The following is an 18,896-nucleotide window of genomic DNA, read 5'->3' as shown; positions in this document are numbered from 1 at the left end:
TCTGTGAATTCTTACCACAAGAAACAAAAACAAGTTTAGTACTTTTTTTATAAGCCTAATGAACAGAATAGCGCTTTTGAAATCAAAATGGATTCCTATTTTTTCTCCTCTTTATAATCAATTAATGAAAAATAATGCATAGATCATCCTGTGTCTAAACCAGGGGCACAGTGTCACCTGGAATCCACTCTCTAAGCAAAGAAGAAGCTCTGTGAAGAGCTCCTCCAACTCAGCCTCCTAAGGAAACGGCCAAAGCGACTCAAAGACCTCAGATGCAATGCAGCAACAGATTCAGACCAGCACCTCTCTCAAAGAAGAAACTCCTACTTGGTTTATTTGAGAATTAAAATATAACCAGTCAGAAATCTTATATCTTAAAGGCTTGCAAGAAGCAGCCCAGTAGTTAAGATCACACAATACTGATGCGTTTTTCCATGGAGGAACAATGCTTTAACAAGAAAACTGACACATTCTGCACTGACTTTATCTTCTAAATGATTTCACATTCTGTGCCAAAGTCAGCACATTATAATAATCTTGCCCTGGAATGGAACGTGGGAGAAATTATTTATTACAAATATTCACATACATATGTACTTCTCAAAATAATCTGATGTTTACTCATAGTAGTAGCTAGAACAATAAATAGACTAACAATTTATTATCTCTCTCTTCTCTGAAGATTATAGTTCTCTGCTCCTTGGCAAACACTTTGGATTGTGCAATTATGTTTCATTATGCATCACTGTCACATACTTTTGTGCTATGAAGCTTTTGTATGAGATGTCAAATTTGTTACAAGAACCTTTGAAGTGAATTAAACTTTAGGCTGTTTCATTCAATTGCTTATTGTTGCCGTTAAATATCTTCCCAATTCATATTCCTGACAATGCAGCTTGAACTGCAGAAGACTGAAAAGTAACACTTGTTCATAATTCTTGAATCAGCCTACACTGCTGAGCCACATAAAGCCCAAACTTCAGCCTGGTTGCACAAGTGATTTAGAAAAATACACACAACTGAAATTAAGAATTCCAGATTTACCACTGGGATATTCTGCTGCATTTCCACTGATCTCCATAGCATTGGTTAATAGCAAAGGTCACTTTGCATTCCAGCACACTTGAACGACCCCCTGAAGAGCCATGTCTGGGGCTCTGGAGAGCTTCTGAAGACTAATAGAGCAGAGAGGAAGTGAACAAGGACAAGATGTTGCTGATGCCTTAAGGTATGCCTTCATAAACAATCAGGGAAATTCTTTAGAAAGAGATTGAGTTCTAACAGGTTTTCAGAGATCTGAGTCATCAAGAGAAAAAATAGGGCACTTTGTGCTAATTTTGTTAGAACTTACTGATTGCCACTACTATTCAATCAGCATAGTTAATGTCATTCATTATGATGAATATTCACTTACTGATGAACAAAGCTTCCATCGCATTTGTCAGCAATAATCAGTTCTTCAGGAGAAGGCTGAAAGCCTCCCAGCCCTCTGATGAACATGCTAAAATACACCAAGATAAGTAACAGTAAGAAACTGAAACTGTTTAAAGATTATGTTCCACTAGCCAATGTACATCTCAGACTCTCATGATGTCTGAGAGATTAAAAGCCCTTTTGGCAGTGTGACATTCGCATGTGTAGGGTAATCTGTATCTCCTGCACATCAGATCCCTGCCTCTCTTGTCCCCCCAAACTAATTTTCAAGCTTTCTGTTTTGCTCAGCAAAAGATAAAGGGAGTTCAATGCTATGCAGGTGAATGTGCACAGCTCCTACTGCTTTTGGGATAGGATCAGAAAAATAGTACTACTCCCACATGTTCATATATTAAAAAGCAGTAAAACATGAATTAAAACTATGGTAGAGGAACTATGTATTTTGGGAAACAAAACAGCATATGATCCCCAAATTCAGAAGGTTTATCCCATTATGAAATGAGACCCCAAATTTCAGGACAGCCCAAGAAAAGCTGCTACAAACCCAGGAGAATGGGGCTCTCCAGCTTAGTGCAGCAAGTGCAGCAGACCTAGGGCTCTGATATAACGTACAGTGATTAAGCAGTGGCCTTACAATACTCTTTCTGAAGATTGTGTAAGATTTCTTTCTTAGATAACTTAATTATGTCAAGAGTCAGTCCTGTTTCTTCTAGTCATCAATACCTTTATGTACTGCCATTAATATATTTCTAATTTTCCCATTCCTAGGGAAGACATCCCATTAAGATTTGGTGCAACATCCTTTTCTCACACAATCTTATTGTATAACTTGCTGGCAAACTTGCAGGGAACAAAGCACAGAATTTATCTGATGTTCCTATGTTACTGCCCTGGAGATGCTCCAGCACAGAAGATTTTCAGATTATCAAAATGGGGTAAGAAGAATATCATGGCCTGTGTAGTCTGCATAGGGACATTTATCAAAAAGACAACATCGTCCTCTGATGCAACAAAAGGCACTTTAAAAATGCTTTTAAGTAATTAAATAGAAGGTTATTTCTAAAATACAACAGACTGAGGAATTCTTTCCCCCAGCTGAGGAGTTAATTTCCTTGATGCTGAAATAGACTCAGTAACATAGTATAATCCTTCCTCTTAGTCTCTACATACGCCACTGGATATTTCCATTAGGGGCACAGATTACAAGTCACTCAGACAAGAGGCTGGAACCACAGTTTACTGCCTGAACAAAACATCAGACTGTTGTTCAGTCTGTTTTCTTGAGGTCAAGAAAACTTCTCCCCTTATCTGGTAGGATGAAAACATCTGGGATATTTAACTTTGACAAGTCACAGAACAATTAAACACTTAAGAAGAAAAGCAATCTGTCAGCTTGTGAGGTAAAAGAGATTCGCATTTTGTATCTCAAAACGCAAAGGTGGCAGAAAGTTGTGCAAACATTGATGAAACTACAGATTGCTATCCTGTGGTTGTGAACAAGAAATTATACCTCTTATCTAACTACAAATAAATGTAACTCATGCAGGAAAAGGAAGACGCCTGGCATGGGAAAACAAGCAGCAAGGGAAATTAGTCTGAAGAACTTAATTCCTAAGATACTTATGTATCTGGCACGGGTCAAGCACTAGGAAAGACGCATGAAGGAGAAAGGTTGTGATGGGGATCTGTGTCGTCAGAGCTCCGGAATGCTGCAGTGTATGTTGAAAGAAAGCCTTTCTTAGAATTGCAGGATCCACATGGCACGGTGCACACATGGTGCATAGTATGGCATTAACTGAGGAGAGGATCTGAACAAGGAAAACATCTGCATCTTCTCCTTTTTACATGGCTACAATGTCTCCTTCACAAGGGAATTAGGTGCCCCATCTGCATCATAGCTAGCACTGGCCAATAAAAAATTTTCCTCTGGAAAGGATTTTTTCCTAAGGACAAAAGCTGCTTTGAGGGTTGAAGTTATTCTGCTCACAGTGTACGTCAATAACTTTTTTACTTTTTTTTAATTATCTCTGATGCAGTTTTCCTGATCTTTAGGGTAACCTTTTATTTAGGTAATATTTGCATTTTTTCAATGTGCTTTCAGTGAAAAGCCACAAGCAGGTGAACAAAACTGATCATGTACATAAGTACCACTAGAGACCTGACAAAAATAACATTTAACCAGTGAGGAGGCACCCACAGGCCACATGCATGTGGGTTTACCCATTTCACTGTGCATGACTTGGCTGTGTAATACATATTTTACATCAGCTTTTACCCTGACATTGTTCACATCAAACCCTTGTGAAAAGATCAACAAGCTCTTAGGAGGATATGAAATTACTGACACAACAGAACATACATAAGCCATGGCTTAATTCAGCAGTGTCCTTAGGTGCCACCTTTACCTAGAGAATTTCCAGCTTCCACAAAAGTTTCTGGAAAGCAAGTGAACAATATTTAAAAGTCAGCAACAGTTTAACTTGAGTCTTACACTATTTACATCTATTTATCTTTTTTTCCTTGTAAGGTTTCCATGTGACAGGAGAGTAATTTGCAACTGATAGCACTGAGATGCATGACTTTGCATACATTACCCACTATGGTGCAGCATAGAGATATTTCAAGATAGCTTAAAATAAACTGGCTTGAGCACAAGAAATGGGTTGAGATGTAACAACACAGAGCTCTGCCCACAGCTTCATCCATCCCAACAAGTACCAAAAGCAACTGGCACAGCTTGCAGATACATTAAGCTTGGATCAGTGCCGACCTCTGCTGCTCCTATCCCTTTTTGAGCAGGCATTTTATTCCATGTTAGCAGCATTTCTGCAGAGAAAGCTTAAGCTCCTGCTACCCATGTCCTCCGTGCACAGCCACTTGTCACCAGCCCTTGCAGCAACACCCACACCAACATCAAACAGGCAAACTAGTCATGCCACATGCCACATGCCACAAGAGCAGCTGTGGCATCTGCAGAGAGCAGGAGCCTAAACCCTCCCTCAGAATCCTATGGAGACACTGGAGACCCTGCACTGGAACAACCACCATGGTATCCTGCACTGCTGCCACACTGGGCAGAGGCCAATGTAAAAGCAAGGAATAAAGATTTCATGTACCTCAAAGGTGATTTACAAGTGGAGAAGGGGAAATAGGACAGAAAAGCTATTTTCCTCCAAATTTCTATGGCACGTGAAATTTCCTTCTTAGCATACCAGGTCCTTTCAGGATATAAAAATTGTAGTGACTGAAAAAATAACAAGATGATGACATAAGAATAAAAACAAAAATTAGGTGTCTGAAACACAAAATTATATTAATACTTTTGAATTTTAAAAAAAGAAGTTTTGTAAAATTTTCAATGTCCTCTCCTTTTTGGCCTGAGCAATTATATGCTAAATATTACTAAAACTACAAATATCAAAGAAAGAGAATCAGATACACTCTTTCGGTGACATTCCTGATTATGTAGGAAGGAAGTATCAAAACCCCAGTGAATCAAAAGACCAAACATTTAGTATATTTTCAAATATCTAGTTTGTACTCAATGGTCCATCAAGTTTATCTCTTCCCAGATTCAGGCATGTGATCTTTTCTGCATTTAAAGCACTTCCTAAACATCACTTCCACAACCCTACCTAAACAAACAATGCACCTGTATGCAAGAGTGCATTTTATGATCTGCTACACCAAGATTTCCTGAAGTGTGTTCAAGAAAATGGCCACATAGAAGAAGACTTTTTTTCACCTGCACAACCTAATTAATTTTCAGTTGCTTCTGGTTTTTGGGAGGTTTTTAATGCTACAGTTACATTTTTATGCTACTCCCTCCTCCAATCAAGAAAGGAATCTAGAAATTTAAAGGCTAAGTCCAGGAAAAACTCACAATTTATTACAGAGGCTTACATAAAAGCAAAAACAGCCGCAGTGGATTAATGTATTTCCTTTCCCACAGCTTTTTCACTTAAACCATAACTGTGCATATTTACTGCAACTCCTCCATCTGCCAGTGGCATTGTGCTGACACATCCGGCACACAGGCTGAGGGCTGATGGCAAGGAGACAGGTCCCACCACTGCTCTCAAACTTTGTGATTAATATAGCATGAAAACTGGTGAAAAGCCACACTTACAGACATTGCTGACAATCAACAGTGACCCAAATACCTGTTATTTCAGTCCTTTATCCTAAACTTGAGTCAAGTCTTTAACAATATAAAATGCATGTAAACAAAAACTAAAATAGATTATCATCAAAAGTTTAAGGATTATAATCAGACTTGCTCCTTTTTCTTACAAGTCCTGCACAGACGGTGTAGGGGAAGAAGAAATGACTCATGCAGACATTTGGTTTTACTTTTATGAAAAGCAGTACAACCAAAGAGGAGGTACTTACCTTTTGACAAGGTCAAATAGAGTCCACATCACTGTCAGAGTTTATCCTTTGAACCCAATCCTTTCAGCAGGCATATATATAAACACACACACTTGACAATATGGGAAGTGTTACTGATAGATAAGTTATGTAAATGATACAGTGTACTATAATCACCTCTAAACTTATTCTCAGAGTTCAGAGGTTTCTGGAAAAGATCAACCAGCCTCAATGTCACTCCAGTGCCCCAACATGACAAACCCACTAACTGCAACAATGTCACAATAATTCTTCCAGCACCTTAGCGACCTCCTTGAAAACCTCTCTCCAGCCTAACACTGGCCTGAAAAAACCTAGCCCCTCTCCAAACTGAAAAACATGTATAAAAGCCTATATGTTGCTTCCATGTAGTAAACTTCAACAAAAGTGATATTTTCTTTTCTTCTTTGTGATGGCAAGTCTGTTTTGGGGTATGGTTATATCTGAAGTGTCATTCCTAATTACTAATAAACACGTTGACTGCAATTCTGAACTGACTTCAGAGGTCAGTGGGGTTTCACCCCTCTTTCATACTTCCTTTCCGTCCAACACTTTCTACATGAACAGATAGGCAAACTCACAGCAAAATGTGGCCATTTTAGGAGCTTGAGAAAGCCACCAAAAGCCACATATAAATCCAGTTGTAAATAAAGCTGAAATCCAGAGGTCTTCAGACTACTGGAATATACAGCCATCCCAACCACCCTCATCCAACTGATGCACCAAGCAACAGCAACACAGCCAGGACCGGATAAAGTAAACCCATGCAGCTCCCAGACCATGGAAATGACTTCTTCCAGAGGTTAAAGTAATGCAGTCTCCGTTTACTGAGAACAACAAGCAGGCTTGGTGATACAGATGTTTATTCACTGGGAATACAAATCGGACATATCAGTTTGCTGTGAAGATGTCAACAAAAACATCCAAGCTCATAGTTCCAACCAGGCTTTACACTAAAAGTCATGGTGTGAACACAGACAGCATTTCCCTGTCCCATGAAGTTTCCTGGCAGGTGCTTTTTCCTTAGAGATGACTGTTAACACTGATGACGCACATCAATGCTTTTCATGCCCATTTAAAAAGAAAAAGCTGCAAGCTTTCTTAACTCTCTGCTATAAAATTAATCATTTACATCTTAGCACAAATAATATTTCCATGTGCACACTAGTCTCATCTGATATTAAGCTGCGAAAAAAGAATCACCTACTGATCTTGACAGGCTTAAAGGCAATAAAATGACTTTTGGTCAAGAGTGTCAGTTAAGACGGCAGTCTCATAAAGGAAGCTTGTAAGAAATATCACCCATTGCTGTTCATAAACACAAGCCTGGTTTGGCTATATTCAATTACAAGCAAAGCAGGATAATTAAACAGTTCATGATATGGAATGGCCAAAACATGTGCAATCTTACTTATGTTCTCTGCACCTGTGTTTTCTATGGCTTAAATTATAGTACTGATCTTTTAAACTGCACTCAGAGAGTATCTCAGTTAATTCACATGGGAATGGTATGTTCCATTTTTAATTAATATGTAAATTTAAAAGGATGCAAGATATTGCAGAGACTTGTCACAAGCCAAATACATACTGGAAATAATTATTAAAATATTTACTCTTGTGTCAAGGCAACCCAAGTACTTCCAGAAGTAATCTGTGTGCCCAGTTTACTTGTCGGTGTTATTCCTTCCCTTTGTCCTCTCCACCTTTATTTTATCTTTTTTCAGTGCTTCAATTCACATTATTTAATCCACAGTGTAATGGGGACCTGTAGTAGCTCATTTTTCAAAACGGATTGTAACCTCTACCCGCGTAAGCTGCAACAGCATTTTCCAACGCTCGGGGCAATGAAACCACAGAACTCCTGCTAAAGCCCTCTAATCCTTAACAAAGTCTTTGAGGTGGAGGCCCCCGCTGCGGTCAGATGTGGCAGGGGAAGGGCACAGGGAGCGCAGCGGTACCGAGGTGGCAGCTCAGGCTCCGCGGTGGCCGCGGGACGCCGGCCGGTCCCGCCGTGCGGGCAGAGCCAGGGGCGAGGGGCGAGCGGTGCCCAAGGCTCCGGCAGGTGGGCAACTCCGCAGCGCTACTGCAACTGCCCCTCCTGTCCTCCAGCGACAGGCTGCTCCCGCCCTCGAGATCGTGGGAAACATAACATCCGCATGCTTTTACTTAGTTATTACATTTTTAATTAATTTTTGTAGTATCATGGTAGATTACTGCGATGTCTGTAATTTCATCTGCCCTATATTCCAGCCATTACTTTTTACAGATCTTACAGGAGTTACAAAATAATTGCCAGGTATTTTTATTTTGCATGTTCCTTAAAAGTACTTGAAAAGAAAGCACTGATAATTGGTTTGGATATAAAAATTGAAAGAAATCTAATATGAACTTTATTTTTAAAAAAAGCCAGTTAGTTTCAAGCCTCCTAAACTCGAAGAAAAAGAAAGAAGAGACTGCATTATATGTGTGTTTTAGACAGGGAAGCCATAATATGCACGACTGCTCTTTATTTCCAGTTTGTTTTCAAGTGTGCGGGTAACACACTGATATTTTTTGTTCGGCAAACGCTTTCCCCTAAGGTAGAAGACGAGAAATGGCTCAATAAAGAAAAATACAGTTATACAACTGAACAAAAACTAATCTCTCTTCAAGACAGTTAAACACATGTAGAGAAAAAGAAATTTATATCCTTTAAAATTTTAAAATGCAACCTTAAACCCACTGTAATAGTTAGGTATAACCATTAGTTGACTTCTCTATTATAACATGGACTAGTAGTAATTAAAAATATTTATGTAATTATCTATTTTATATATGTCACCCACAAAAGTCTAATGCCAAACACATCAAAGAATTTTCTGACACAAAAAGCTTATATTATTCAATCTTTGTAATACACTGACACTTAACTATAACATCAAAATGTTTTTGCACTTGTTCCCTGTACACTCTGGACAGCACAGAATTTTATGAGCTCGGTAAGGATTTCAAGAAAATGTCATTGCCAGTATTGACATGCATATATTAACTCCTGAGAAACAGAAATTATGTAATATTTTAACTACTCTCACATATTATTTTTCCCTTACTACTATCAATGGTCCTTCATATTTGCTATACTTTCCTTATACTGTCCTTCTTAGAAATACACTTAAAATTTGCAAAAAAAAAAGTTTGAAAATACTTGACTGAAAACATCAATTCAAGCTAAGTACTACTATTTTTTAAAAACAAGTTTCTAACATAAGAAAAATTCCTATTACAGCATTCACAAAGAATGAGATGTTTTAAATAAGATTTTCCTACTATGACAGCCAACACCTAGTATTATTTTCATTGTGCTTGATTCCAACAAGCCAACAGCATAGCAGCTTCTAGCTGTATGTGCAACTCAATCATCTCAGAACAGCAATTCAGAAAAACATACTTCTTAAATGTTGAAGAGATTGCCAGCAGCATAGTAATGGAAAATTATTCTAAAAGTTATAGCAACTATGGTACTTTCTCCCCAGTAATTAGAAAAAACATCTGTTATTTTCATTGGGGGTTTTGTTTTTAACTGTTACTCTTTCTTTTCTTTTTATCTCTAGGTGATATTTTATTTCATAGTAAAAGGAAGTGCATAGCTAGTTTTAGATTATGAAGGATTACACGGCATTAAAACTGTCAGAAGAAAGAGTGAAGGCAAACTGTGAACCAGCCAGATTAACACCACTGCTGTCACCAGGATTTTCCTTCCAGCACCTAACTTTTTACATTTAAAATATTCTTTATTTTTAGATTTAAAACTAATCATTCAATCTTATCATTATTTGAATTTATAATATGTCCAGTGCTATAGTTTCAGTATTTTGCAGACTTCTTCGCTAAGAAGGAGGTAACAAACCCCATCTAAGACATTAACTCTTTTGTAATTTGTGGCTTCTTAAAGACTTTTTAAGATGACAATTATACAACAGAAGAAACTGAACATTCATTCTTAGTCACCAAAGCTGAATACAAACAAATTTTGATACTCTGAGCACATCACTGAGATTTGTAGAAGTCTCAAGAAAACTAGCAAAAACTCAAATTATTGAAATACCCATAAGCATTCTTAACTTTTGGGATTTGCCAAACAACAAGAATAAACACACATAATTGCCCCTCAACAAATACTGCATCACCCCCTTCATTGCCAGGTTTTTCCAATACTAAAAACATCACAAACAAGTTGATACACTTTTAAGATTATATGCTATCATACATGATGAGGAATGAATACAAAAAGCATTCATTAACATACTTATCTACTAGTTTCAATAAGACATAATTTCAATTATGGCTGTCAAACCCTTGACTTTCAGAGCTTTCCACAAACTTTAAAATTCCAAAAATAAAGATGACTGTAACCACATTTTTTTTATTACAACTGTTTTGTAAAATTTACTGCAACATGTATTCTGAAGCAAATTCTTTGTTTTTATATTAAAATTCATTTTATATTACTACCTAATATGCAGGCAGGCTACTGATTAAAAAAAATCCTTGAAATAGAAAGTAGAGTTTTTATAAGTTTCCAGACAAGTTTTGTAACAACTATTCCTCAAATCTAGCAGAGTTAAGAGGCCATGGTAGCCTATTTATGGTTTCCCCATTGCAAATGAAACAAAGAAAATAATCCATACCCAACATATATTTTTGACATGATACACAAAAAACAAACCCAGACTTAACAGAAGTAAACAGCACTACTTATGTAAATTTTTACAGCATTCTCTGACAGTATATTTTGTTGGAAACAGAGATAGATGATGAAGAAATATATAAATACAAACTGTCTACCAAAATATTTCTTTCTTTTATTTACTAGTCATTTATCTCAGAAACTGCTGAAATACATTCCTCTAAAAGCTGACTGCTAATATGACGTCCTTGGGCCATTTTCACTGCGCGTTGATCAGGGGAAACACTTTCATGCTTTACTGAAAATGCACAGGTATTTTTTAGCACTCTTTCAAGCATAGAAAGAACTTCCTAAAATAACCTGATTATGTGTTTAATGTTCTCTGCTTCATTGAATATTCACACAAATTAAATCGACTAAACCAGAAAGGGAAAAAAAAAAAAAAAAAAAAGCCATAAATTTGTTTTTGCTTACAAAATTCTGAGTCGACAATGAAATGCAGTAAAACCTACTCTACTCAAAGATTTTGTTTGTTTGTTTATTATTTTGTTTTATAATTTGTTTTGAGTTTTTTTTTAATTAAATCTAGAAGTGATTTGTTTAAATTATTTTACAGTTTTTCAAGGGAGGGCTGGGTTCAGATTTTAATGTTCAGTACCTTCAGTGGAAAATCTGCCCAAACTCCAATCTCCCACACAACACAGAAACCTGGCCTCTGAAGGGATTTAGTCTATCAGAAATCAACTCCAGAGATAAGCTTCAAATGCTGGGTCCAGTAATTCCAGGTGTTCTCAAAGCCATATTAGCGTCACAAATGGAGAGGATTTTACCCTTCCCCACATCCTGTTTAAAGAGCAGATGTGGGGGCTCCCTGGACCCTGACAGACAACTCTTTGTTCCCAGTTGAATGGAGGGCGTCCAAGGCTCCCACTAAAGAAAACGGGGTTTCTCTGTCCCAGTTGTGTTATGAAGGAAAGAAATTGCTAATTGCTTTAGGGGGCAATTCCCAATGAGAGTGATCAAAGTTACCAACATCTCCACAGGTTTGACAGTTGGTTCGTTTGAAGGTGCGTTTTGTTTTTCTCTCAAGCCCAAAATTACAAGTGAACGAGTTTTTGTAAATAACATCTCTAGGATTGAAGATCTGTTGATGAGAATTAATTTGGCTTGGGCTTTAAATTGTCTCATGCCATCTACTCATAAAGGAGTATCTGAAATCACTAACTGAATGCAATCAGATCATTTTCTTGCACAACATTCCCATTTTTTCTTTTGCCATTTTATTGAGAAATACAGCATTTATTCCTTTTGCTGGTTCTTTAACAAATCTTAATACTGGATATTAACACCTGTTTACTTAGATTCCAGAGAGCATGCAGAGGATTCCCTGGGAGGTTTCCTGAAGCAAAGATTCAGAAAAAGAGTTGTTAATTCAAAAATAGAAATTTTCAAGCTCCAGGGGTACTAATGAGTAATAATATACAGAAAACCTCAAACCAACTGATTTTGGAAACTTTGCATAGAACTAAAATTCTAAGAGAATTGAACAGGAGTCTCTAAAATACTAATTTTTGGTATAATCTCACTGAGAGATATGATGAAGATAATAAAAGGAATAAAAACCTGTATTTTCATGCTCCTGAAATGGAAAGGTTCATATTGATTCCTGCTCTTTGAGGGTAATAAGACAGGATATATTTATTGGTATAACTTATTGGATAATATGGTCATTTATTTGAGTTCTAAAACAGCATGATTTGCTTATTATATGCCTATAACATATATGCACTGAGTAAAAAGGCACTTTTTAAGTACATGTGCAAAGAATTGTTCCAGAACTAATTATTCCTAGAGAATACAATTCCATTTGGATTTTTTAAAGTGTACTTTAACAATGGCTTTAGAGTACTTGAGATAAACAAATTTCATGTATGTCACATCAATGTGTTATTTCATATATTGTGCAAATGAGTAATTTGCAGCCTAAACTCCTTCACAGGTTTGCTCCCAGTGCTGTACACAGCAGGTCACTGCCAGTACTGAAAAGTTTTGCTGCAGTTTAACAACTCCAGTTTTCAGTCACACAACGCTGTAACAGCGACAAGATTATGAGTTTTCTTTGCCGTTCCGTTTACTGGGAAACGTTTTACTCAAACCATATTGAAGACCAGCAGTAAGATCTGATTAAAGAGTATTCTTTCTAGCTTTCACTCCAGCTTAAATAAAAACACACAGGTCATTGCTTCAGAAAGCAAACTCCAAGTGAAGGACAACAAAATACCACTGAAGGAATCTGTTACATTCAGCATGGTTCTGATACTCTGCTGACTTGCATTACCTGTTTGATACATGAAGAGCCTGAAAGCTGGGGTTTGGAAAATTTTAAAAGTCACCATGACAAATTTTAACATTAAAAACATCAATGTGTTGCAGATGTTAAGCCATTTCTACTAGTCAAGCAGAATATTTTGGCTGTTTAAATCCTTCAAGATAGATGGTTTAAAGAAATAATCCCAGTTCCCCAACTGCAGAGGTGGAGAGGACCTGGCTGGGACCAAAGCAGCTCATACCACAGTTAATTTTTTCTGCCTTTTTTTTTTTTTTTTTTTTTTTTTTTTTTTACCTTCTAAGCTTTTTTCCCTTTTTTGACAGTTGCAAAACGGGTGAATGACACTAAAAAACACTGACACTTTCATTCGGCAACTCCACAGATCTCTAACCAGAAGCCGCGGACAATCCACCGATAAAGACAACGGTACTGTACTTAACAGGTACTTAACTTTTCTATCTACTCATCTAGTCCTAGGAGTCACTGGGGGTTAGTCTACATTTACAGTCCATAGGGTTAGGGAGTGCTTCAGAGCAGCCTATGCCGCTACATCACTCATTTCTTTTAAGAGCATTTCACAAATCTGTGTAGTCAGAATTACAAATTCCCAGGACAAGGAGTGACCACGTTGTCTGATTCGGATTTTTTAGTTAATAACTAGGACTGTTTGTAGTTAATAGATAAGTATCACGTGTGGGGATGACAGCAACAGAAACCATGTATGGTAATAGTAATTAAGAAGATACACCAACAAATTTCTTATGAAGGATATGAAGATCTTTGTTGCTTCGGGAAAAACAAGGGCTGAATTAGACTATGATTTATTCCATGGTTTCAACTTAACTTCTGTTTTTCACCTGACACTCAGAAATTATCTACAGTGATCTAAGTAAAAGTACGATATCAAGGAAATATCTGTTCAGCTCTTCTTGTTAATTTTTAACCTTACTTAATACCAATTTGCAGAACTTTTTTTCATTCAGTACAAAAATACTCTGGGTTAGATTTCATAGAACTCGTTCTAACCATTTTAAAACATTTGCCCAGGTCCATGACACGAATGTTGCAGATAAATACCATTTAGACAGAAGGCAGTTAATATATTGAAGACGATCAGAGAAGACCTTATACATGCTCTACTGGACTGTGTAAGCTGCCTCTATGATAATTCTCTTTTCTCTGATTAAGAACTTATTTTGCAAGAATTTCAGTTTTCCTTTGGTCACAGCAGTATTTTCCCCTCATACAGAGATTTTCATCCATTGACTAATAAAATTACATAGATGCAGGTGTTAAATAGTAGTTTCTGCAAGCCTTCAGTAACACAAGTTCAAATATATATTAATTGTTGCCTTAATTTTCTTTTTCAGGTATAATTTACCACTACTGCCAATCACACAACAATTGTTCATGTTGGTAGGCATGTCAACAATTGGCATAAAATAACTTCCATTACCCCTGAAAAGTGTATTCTATAATTACCACAAGGAAAGAATTCCTGTAATTTATTTTCCATGGTATGATTAAGTTGAAGAGACAGAGGCAACTTAGTGATTATTAATAATTTCATTTTTATACAGTCTGAACAAACACAAAGAACATTTCATTTCTCTGTTAACACAGAAGTTCATGAATTTTCACTTCCACCTTCAAAGTTCTGCTTAAATTTTGCAAATGTGTCTTTAGATAGGGAATCATTTACCAGTTAAATGTCTATATTGAATAAATTGTTTATTCTCTTTGCCCCTTCTCTTCCAGTAAAAGAAAATTGCAATTATACGTAAGAGCCTGAAAACAGGAAAAACTACCACTTTGCCAAACCCACCTATATTTATCCATAGCGATAACAATGCACAGTCTGTTATGGGATTTTCTTCTTGTGCATTATTTATAGGTAAAAATAAAAAATAAATTTTCACAGTTACAGCTTATTTACATTATTTTATTCTATTTTTTAAAATACCAACATAAATAAAGCAAATCAAAGCATAAGGTTTCACAGATATATAATTCTTTATTATTAACCTACAGAGACAGAGTAGCAACTGCAGTTAAGCTGCTTTGCTCCTTCAACACTGCAGGGTCCAAGAATTTGGGGCAGGGGGCAGTGTCAAGCCAAAGCACTAAACGATTAAAGAAAACCCATCATTTAACATAATGTGAGTGAATTGGCCCACTACCACACTCCAGCACAGACAAAGCACTTTTAATGCATTCTAACAGTTTGCACAGAATTTGATGTGTTCTTTCTAAAGCTTCCTTCAATGCCTCACCTTTGAGGGCCTATATAAAGTTTTTGCCACTAATCTAACAAAAAATCTTTTAAATAATGCACATAAATAATTTCTTAAATAAAACATTATGTAATTGCAGTGGCCCTTCTTAAAAAGGAAATAAAAGGACTTAACTGCTTAATTAAAAAAAAAAAAAAAAAAAAAAACAAATGCACCAGAAAAATACACTTTGAAAGTACACCTATTGAACAAAACCAATAAATAAATAAATATATTTATAACATTTTTTATATTTCCAAATTGTTTACACTAATTCATGGTTTTAACAGATCTCTACTTAAGGAAGCATGATTCCCTATGGCTTCCTGGTCTCACTAGCAGTGTTCTCCCACAGCCCTGTAGCTCAATGAGCCTTGCTAGAGACTGCAATGAGCATCCTTAAAAATAGAGAAAAGTTTGTGACTTCTCCTATCTAGGGCATTTAAATGCCAGCACTATCAAGCAGACACCCTAGGACCCAGGAAGGATAAGAGTATGTTGACAACAAAGGAAAAAAGAGATAAGGCCTTTGGTGCCCACTCCCTTGACCTAACAAAAACCCAGGGCTTGATATTGGTCTCCAGGTCAAAAATAGACTGTCTGCATCTGAAAGCAGCAGAGAACATTTCCACAGTTATCTCATTCTTAGTCATTTTGCAAAGCACATTAGGCACTTCAGAAAAAACAGCACCCATATCTGCTGCGGAATCATTTGGGAACAACTCTGAATGATGTTTAAGAAAAAGCATGTTTTTCAAGAGAAATTAAGAACAATAAATCCTACCCTGAAGTCCTTTCTCTTGTACATTATGCTTTCAAACAGCTTCACCAAACCACTACTATCCCATTCCGCTAAAAATTAAAACCAAAACACACAGACCTCCTTCTGCCTTTTTTACTCAACACAATATCCCACATTGAAAGCACAAATGCTTAACAAAAGATTGGAAAGCCACACAGCAGTGTGATACAATGTGTTCTCCTTCTTATCTATCAAGGAAAAAATAGAATTAACTTAAAAAGTTATTCTAAGTAATTTGAACAAACCAATATCATCAGGTCAAATGAATACACTACCTTTTCTGATTCATTATCTTTGTTTTTGCGTTTTTCCTCTCATAAAATTTTGTCTGCTTTCCTCTGATAGAAACTCAGTAATTCCCCATGTTCTGGCTGAGCACTCCTGTGAGTTCACACGGTTCAACTGCTTGTGTTGTCCAAGCCAGTATAGCTTAAATCCCAGTCAGCCAGGAAGCCAGGCAGATAAGCACTGGCCTACGGAAAATTTATCTTTTGAAAAGGAACAGGGTACTTGAAACAGAACTTAAGGCCAGGACAATCTGTAAGTTAATGTAAACTAGAGTTTGTAAATGTATTGAACAAGATTATCTACCAGGTTCTACTAGGTGCTTCAAGTTAAAAATCAGTTCATTTTATCTAATTTGAATACACAGATTTTCATCCACACTTCCTCCACTACAGAATTTCATCATTTAATAATAAAATTAAATAAACCAGATTCTGAGATATGCAGTTTGATTAATAAAAAGGTGGTGAAATGCTTTTTAGATGAGACATGCAGATTTCCTTGCAAACCAACAGAACAAAAACATTTTCCGGTGGAAGACTCTTGCATAAGAAACTTTTTTCTTCTTTTTTAAGGAAAATCTTCACTTTTATTTTAAAATTGCATATTCTAAAATTGTCTGTTCTATAGACTGAGTACTGACAGTTTTCCAATATGATACACAAACATATATTTCATATTGTGCTTTAAATTCAGTATCAGAAAGCTTTAGAAAGTAATTAATATTTGCCTTTCAAAATCTTCAGGTATAATAAAATCCTAAGGCATTGAATAGTTGCAGAAAGAACAAAAATTTCATTAAATCAAGGGGGGAAATTATGTGTAAATAGTAACTGAAAGCACAGGTATTATTAAGTAGCATTTAAACTAATCACATTTGACAAAGTATCAGTGTATAGGGCAGAACAAAACCACTCACTAAACCAATGAAATTAACATTATTGAATTACATTTCTTCTTGAATGTGACTTCCTCTTATTTAAAATATTTGTATTCACAAATATGAACTAAATAAAATTACTGAATTCTATCCAAGCCTAAGCTAAAAAAAAGTCATTTAATGTTAAAAAAAAAAAAAAGTTTGTCCAGTATATACTCTAAAAAATAATTCAAAATACCACTAAGGAGATCCAGACATGCCTAAATAGCTTTCAGTATATAAATTAAACAAAATTCTAAGCTAAATATTATTATATATGTTTAGTTTAGAAGTGATAAAGAATTTGACCTGCCTGTCTCCAATCTGGGATTCTAACTCCACAGGAATTTCTTTTGCCAGAAAAATTAACTCTGGCTTTTGGAAGAGGGTTTTTCCAGTGACATGCAATTTTCTTGATGGAATTCAAATAAAAGCATGTGGTCTCCTTCTCCACTACATATATATCCAAGAATGGGAAACATTTTAGATTTACTCATAAAGTATCAGCTTCTTGAGCTAATGATTTCATCTTCTATGCTCCAGATATCTAGAGAACAAGCACAAAAATGGGACATTTCTGCAGTTGTCTTTGAGGGAAGAAATGCACTGATAGAATAAGCAAGAATTAGCTACAATATGAACAAATGTGGGACATTATTTTGTTAAATCTAAATAGAAAATATTTAATTGCAGTAAAACTGATGTGCCACAGTATGTTACTGTTGACCAATGGAGGAAAATAAGTGAATTTCCATTTCGCTTGTCCCATTCACATGGCAGCTGCATATCATTTCCCACTAACCTACTCAAAAGAGTCTCTGCATAGGACAAGACTTCCAACAAGGATGGTTATTGGTTTGATCTTATCTATTATCAATGGCAAATAAATAAACAATACAGTTTGATATCCTGTTCTATGATTTCTGAAAAAAAAAAAAAAAATCTGTAAGTGGAACAAAAGACCATGTCCTGTGACTGCTTCATAAAAGACTTTCTCTTTAACAAAAAAAGGGCAAGGTTAATATGCACAACCTGATGTTTAATGACTAAAGTGACTTATGCAGGATAAATGGTTTATGGTTTGCTCTGTAGCTTTTCTATAAAAGTTACAGTTTGACATGGCGGATTTAGATAAACACAGCACCTAAGAAACGACAAAATACAGTACTGTACTACTGATCAACAAAAATTGCCTAATTTGGGTTAATTAGAAATTGAGAGCTGAGATGGGAAGAAAAATGTAGTTAAGAATTTTAAAGGAACATTTGCATAATTTAAAAAAAATCTCACTTATATCTGAAAAATTTTTTAACGCATTTGTGCTAAAATGATCCTGTAGTACTGATGCAACTGAATAGATGCATGAAAGTATTTTAACCATATTATTCCTAAATAATTTACTTCTAGACAGACAGTTTTTACACTGACATGCAACTTTCCTCTTTTAAAATTGGAAGATGATGGCAAATACACAAAAAGCAGAAGAGAAGTAAAATATTTTTAAAACAATGTCTTTTGATCAACTGACGTTCCTCCTGGCAGTACTACTTTAAAGTGCGATGGAATTTTAAAAACTGTTCTATGATATCCAAATCAAACTCAGGGTATCTAACAAATTTCTCAAGTTTCTATGACTAATAGTGTATCACAGAGTTGATAGTTATAGGCTAAATGTGATCCTGACCTTTTGCGCTCACGGCTGCGAGCCCTGCAGTCTGTGCACTGAGCCAACACAAAATCTATGCTTACAGCAGCACTCTGCACACCAACAATCCTCC

General features: G+C 36.1%; 1 protein-coding gene across 2 annotated transcripts in view; it reads right to left on the bottom strand.

Moving 5' to 3' along the window:
- The window catches only part of RBM20 (RNA binding motif protein 20), a 101,692-nt gene that overhangs the window by 62,689 nt on the left and 20,107 nt on the right, over positions 1-18,896 (bottom strand). The window contains exon 1 of one of the 2 annotated variants that reach the window (XM_021526015.3): positions 16,190-16,543. The exons of the other annotated variant lie outside the window; for it this stretch is intronic. Within the exon in view, the coding sequence (XP_021381690.1) occupies positions 16,190-16,203 (14 nt within the window). The 5' untranslated portion in view covers positions 16,204-16,543. Of the gene's footprint in view, positions 1-16,189; positions 16,544-18,896 lie in introns of those variants that run through there. 2 annotated transcript variants of the gene reach the window in all.

Source organism: Lonchura striata, chromosome 7 (genome assembly GCF_046129695.1).
Source record: "Lonchura striata isolate bLonStr1 chromosome 7, bLonStr1.mat, whole genome shotgun sequence".
Classification (NCBI taxonomy): domain Eukaryota; kingdom Metazoa; phylum Chordata; class Aves; order Passeriformes; family Estrildidae; genus Lonchura; species Lonchura striata.
Note: the sequence above shows the minus strand (reverse complement) of the source record. Positions and strands in the feature narration are given on the sequence as shown.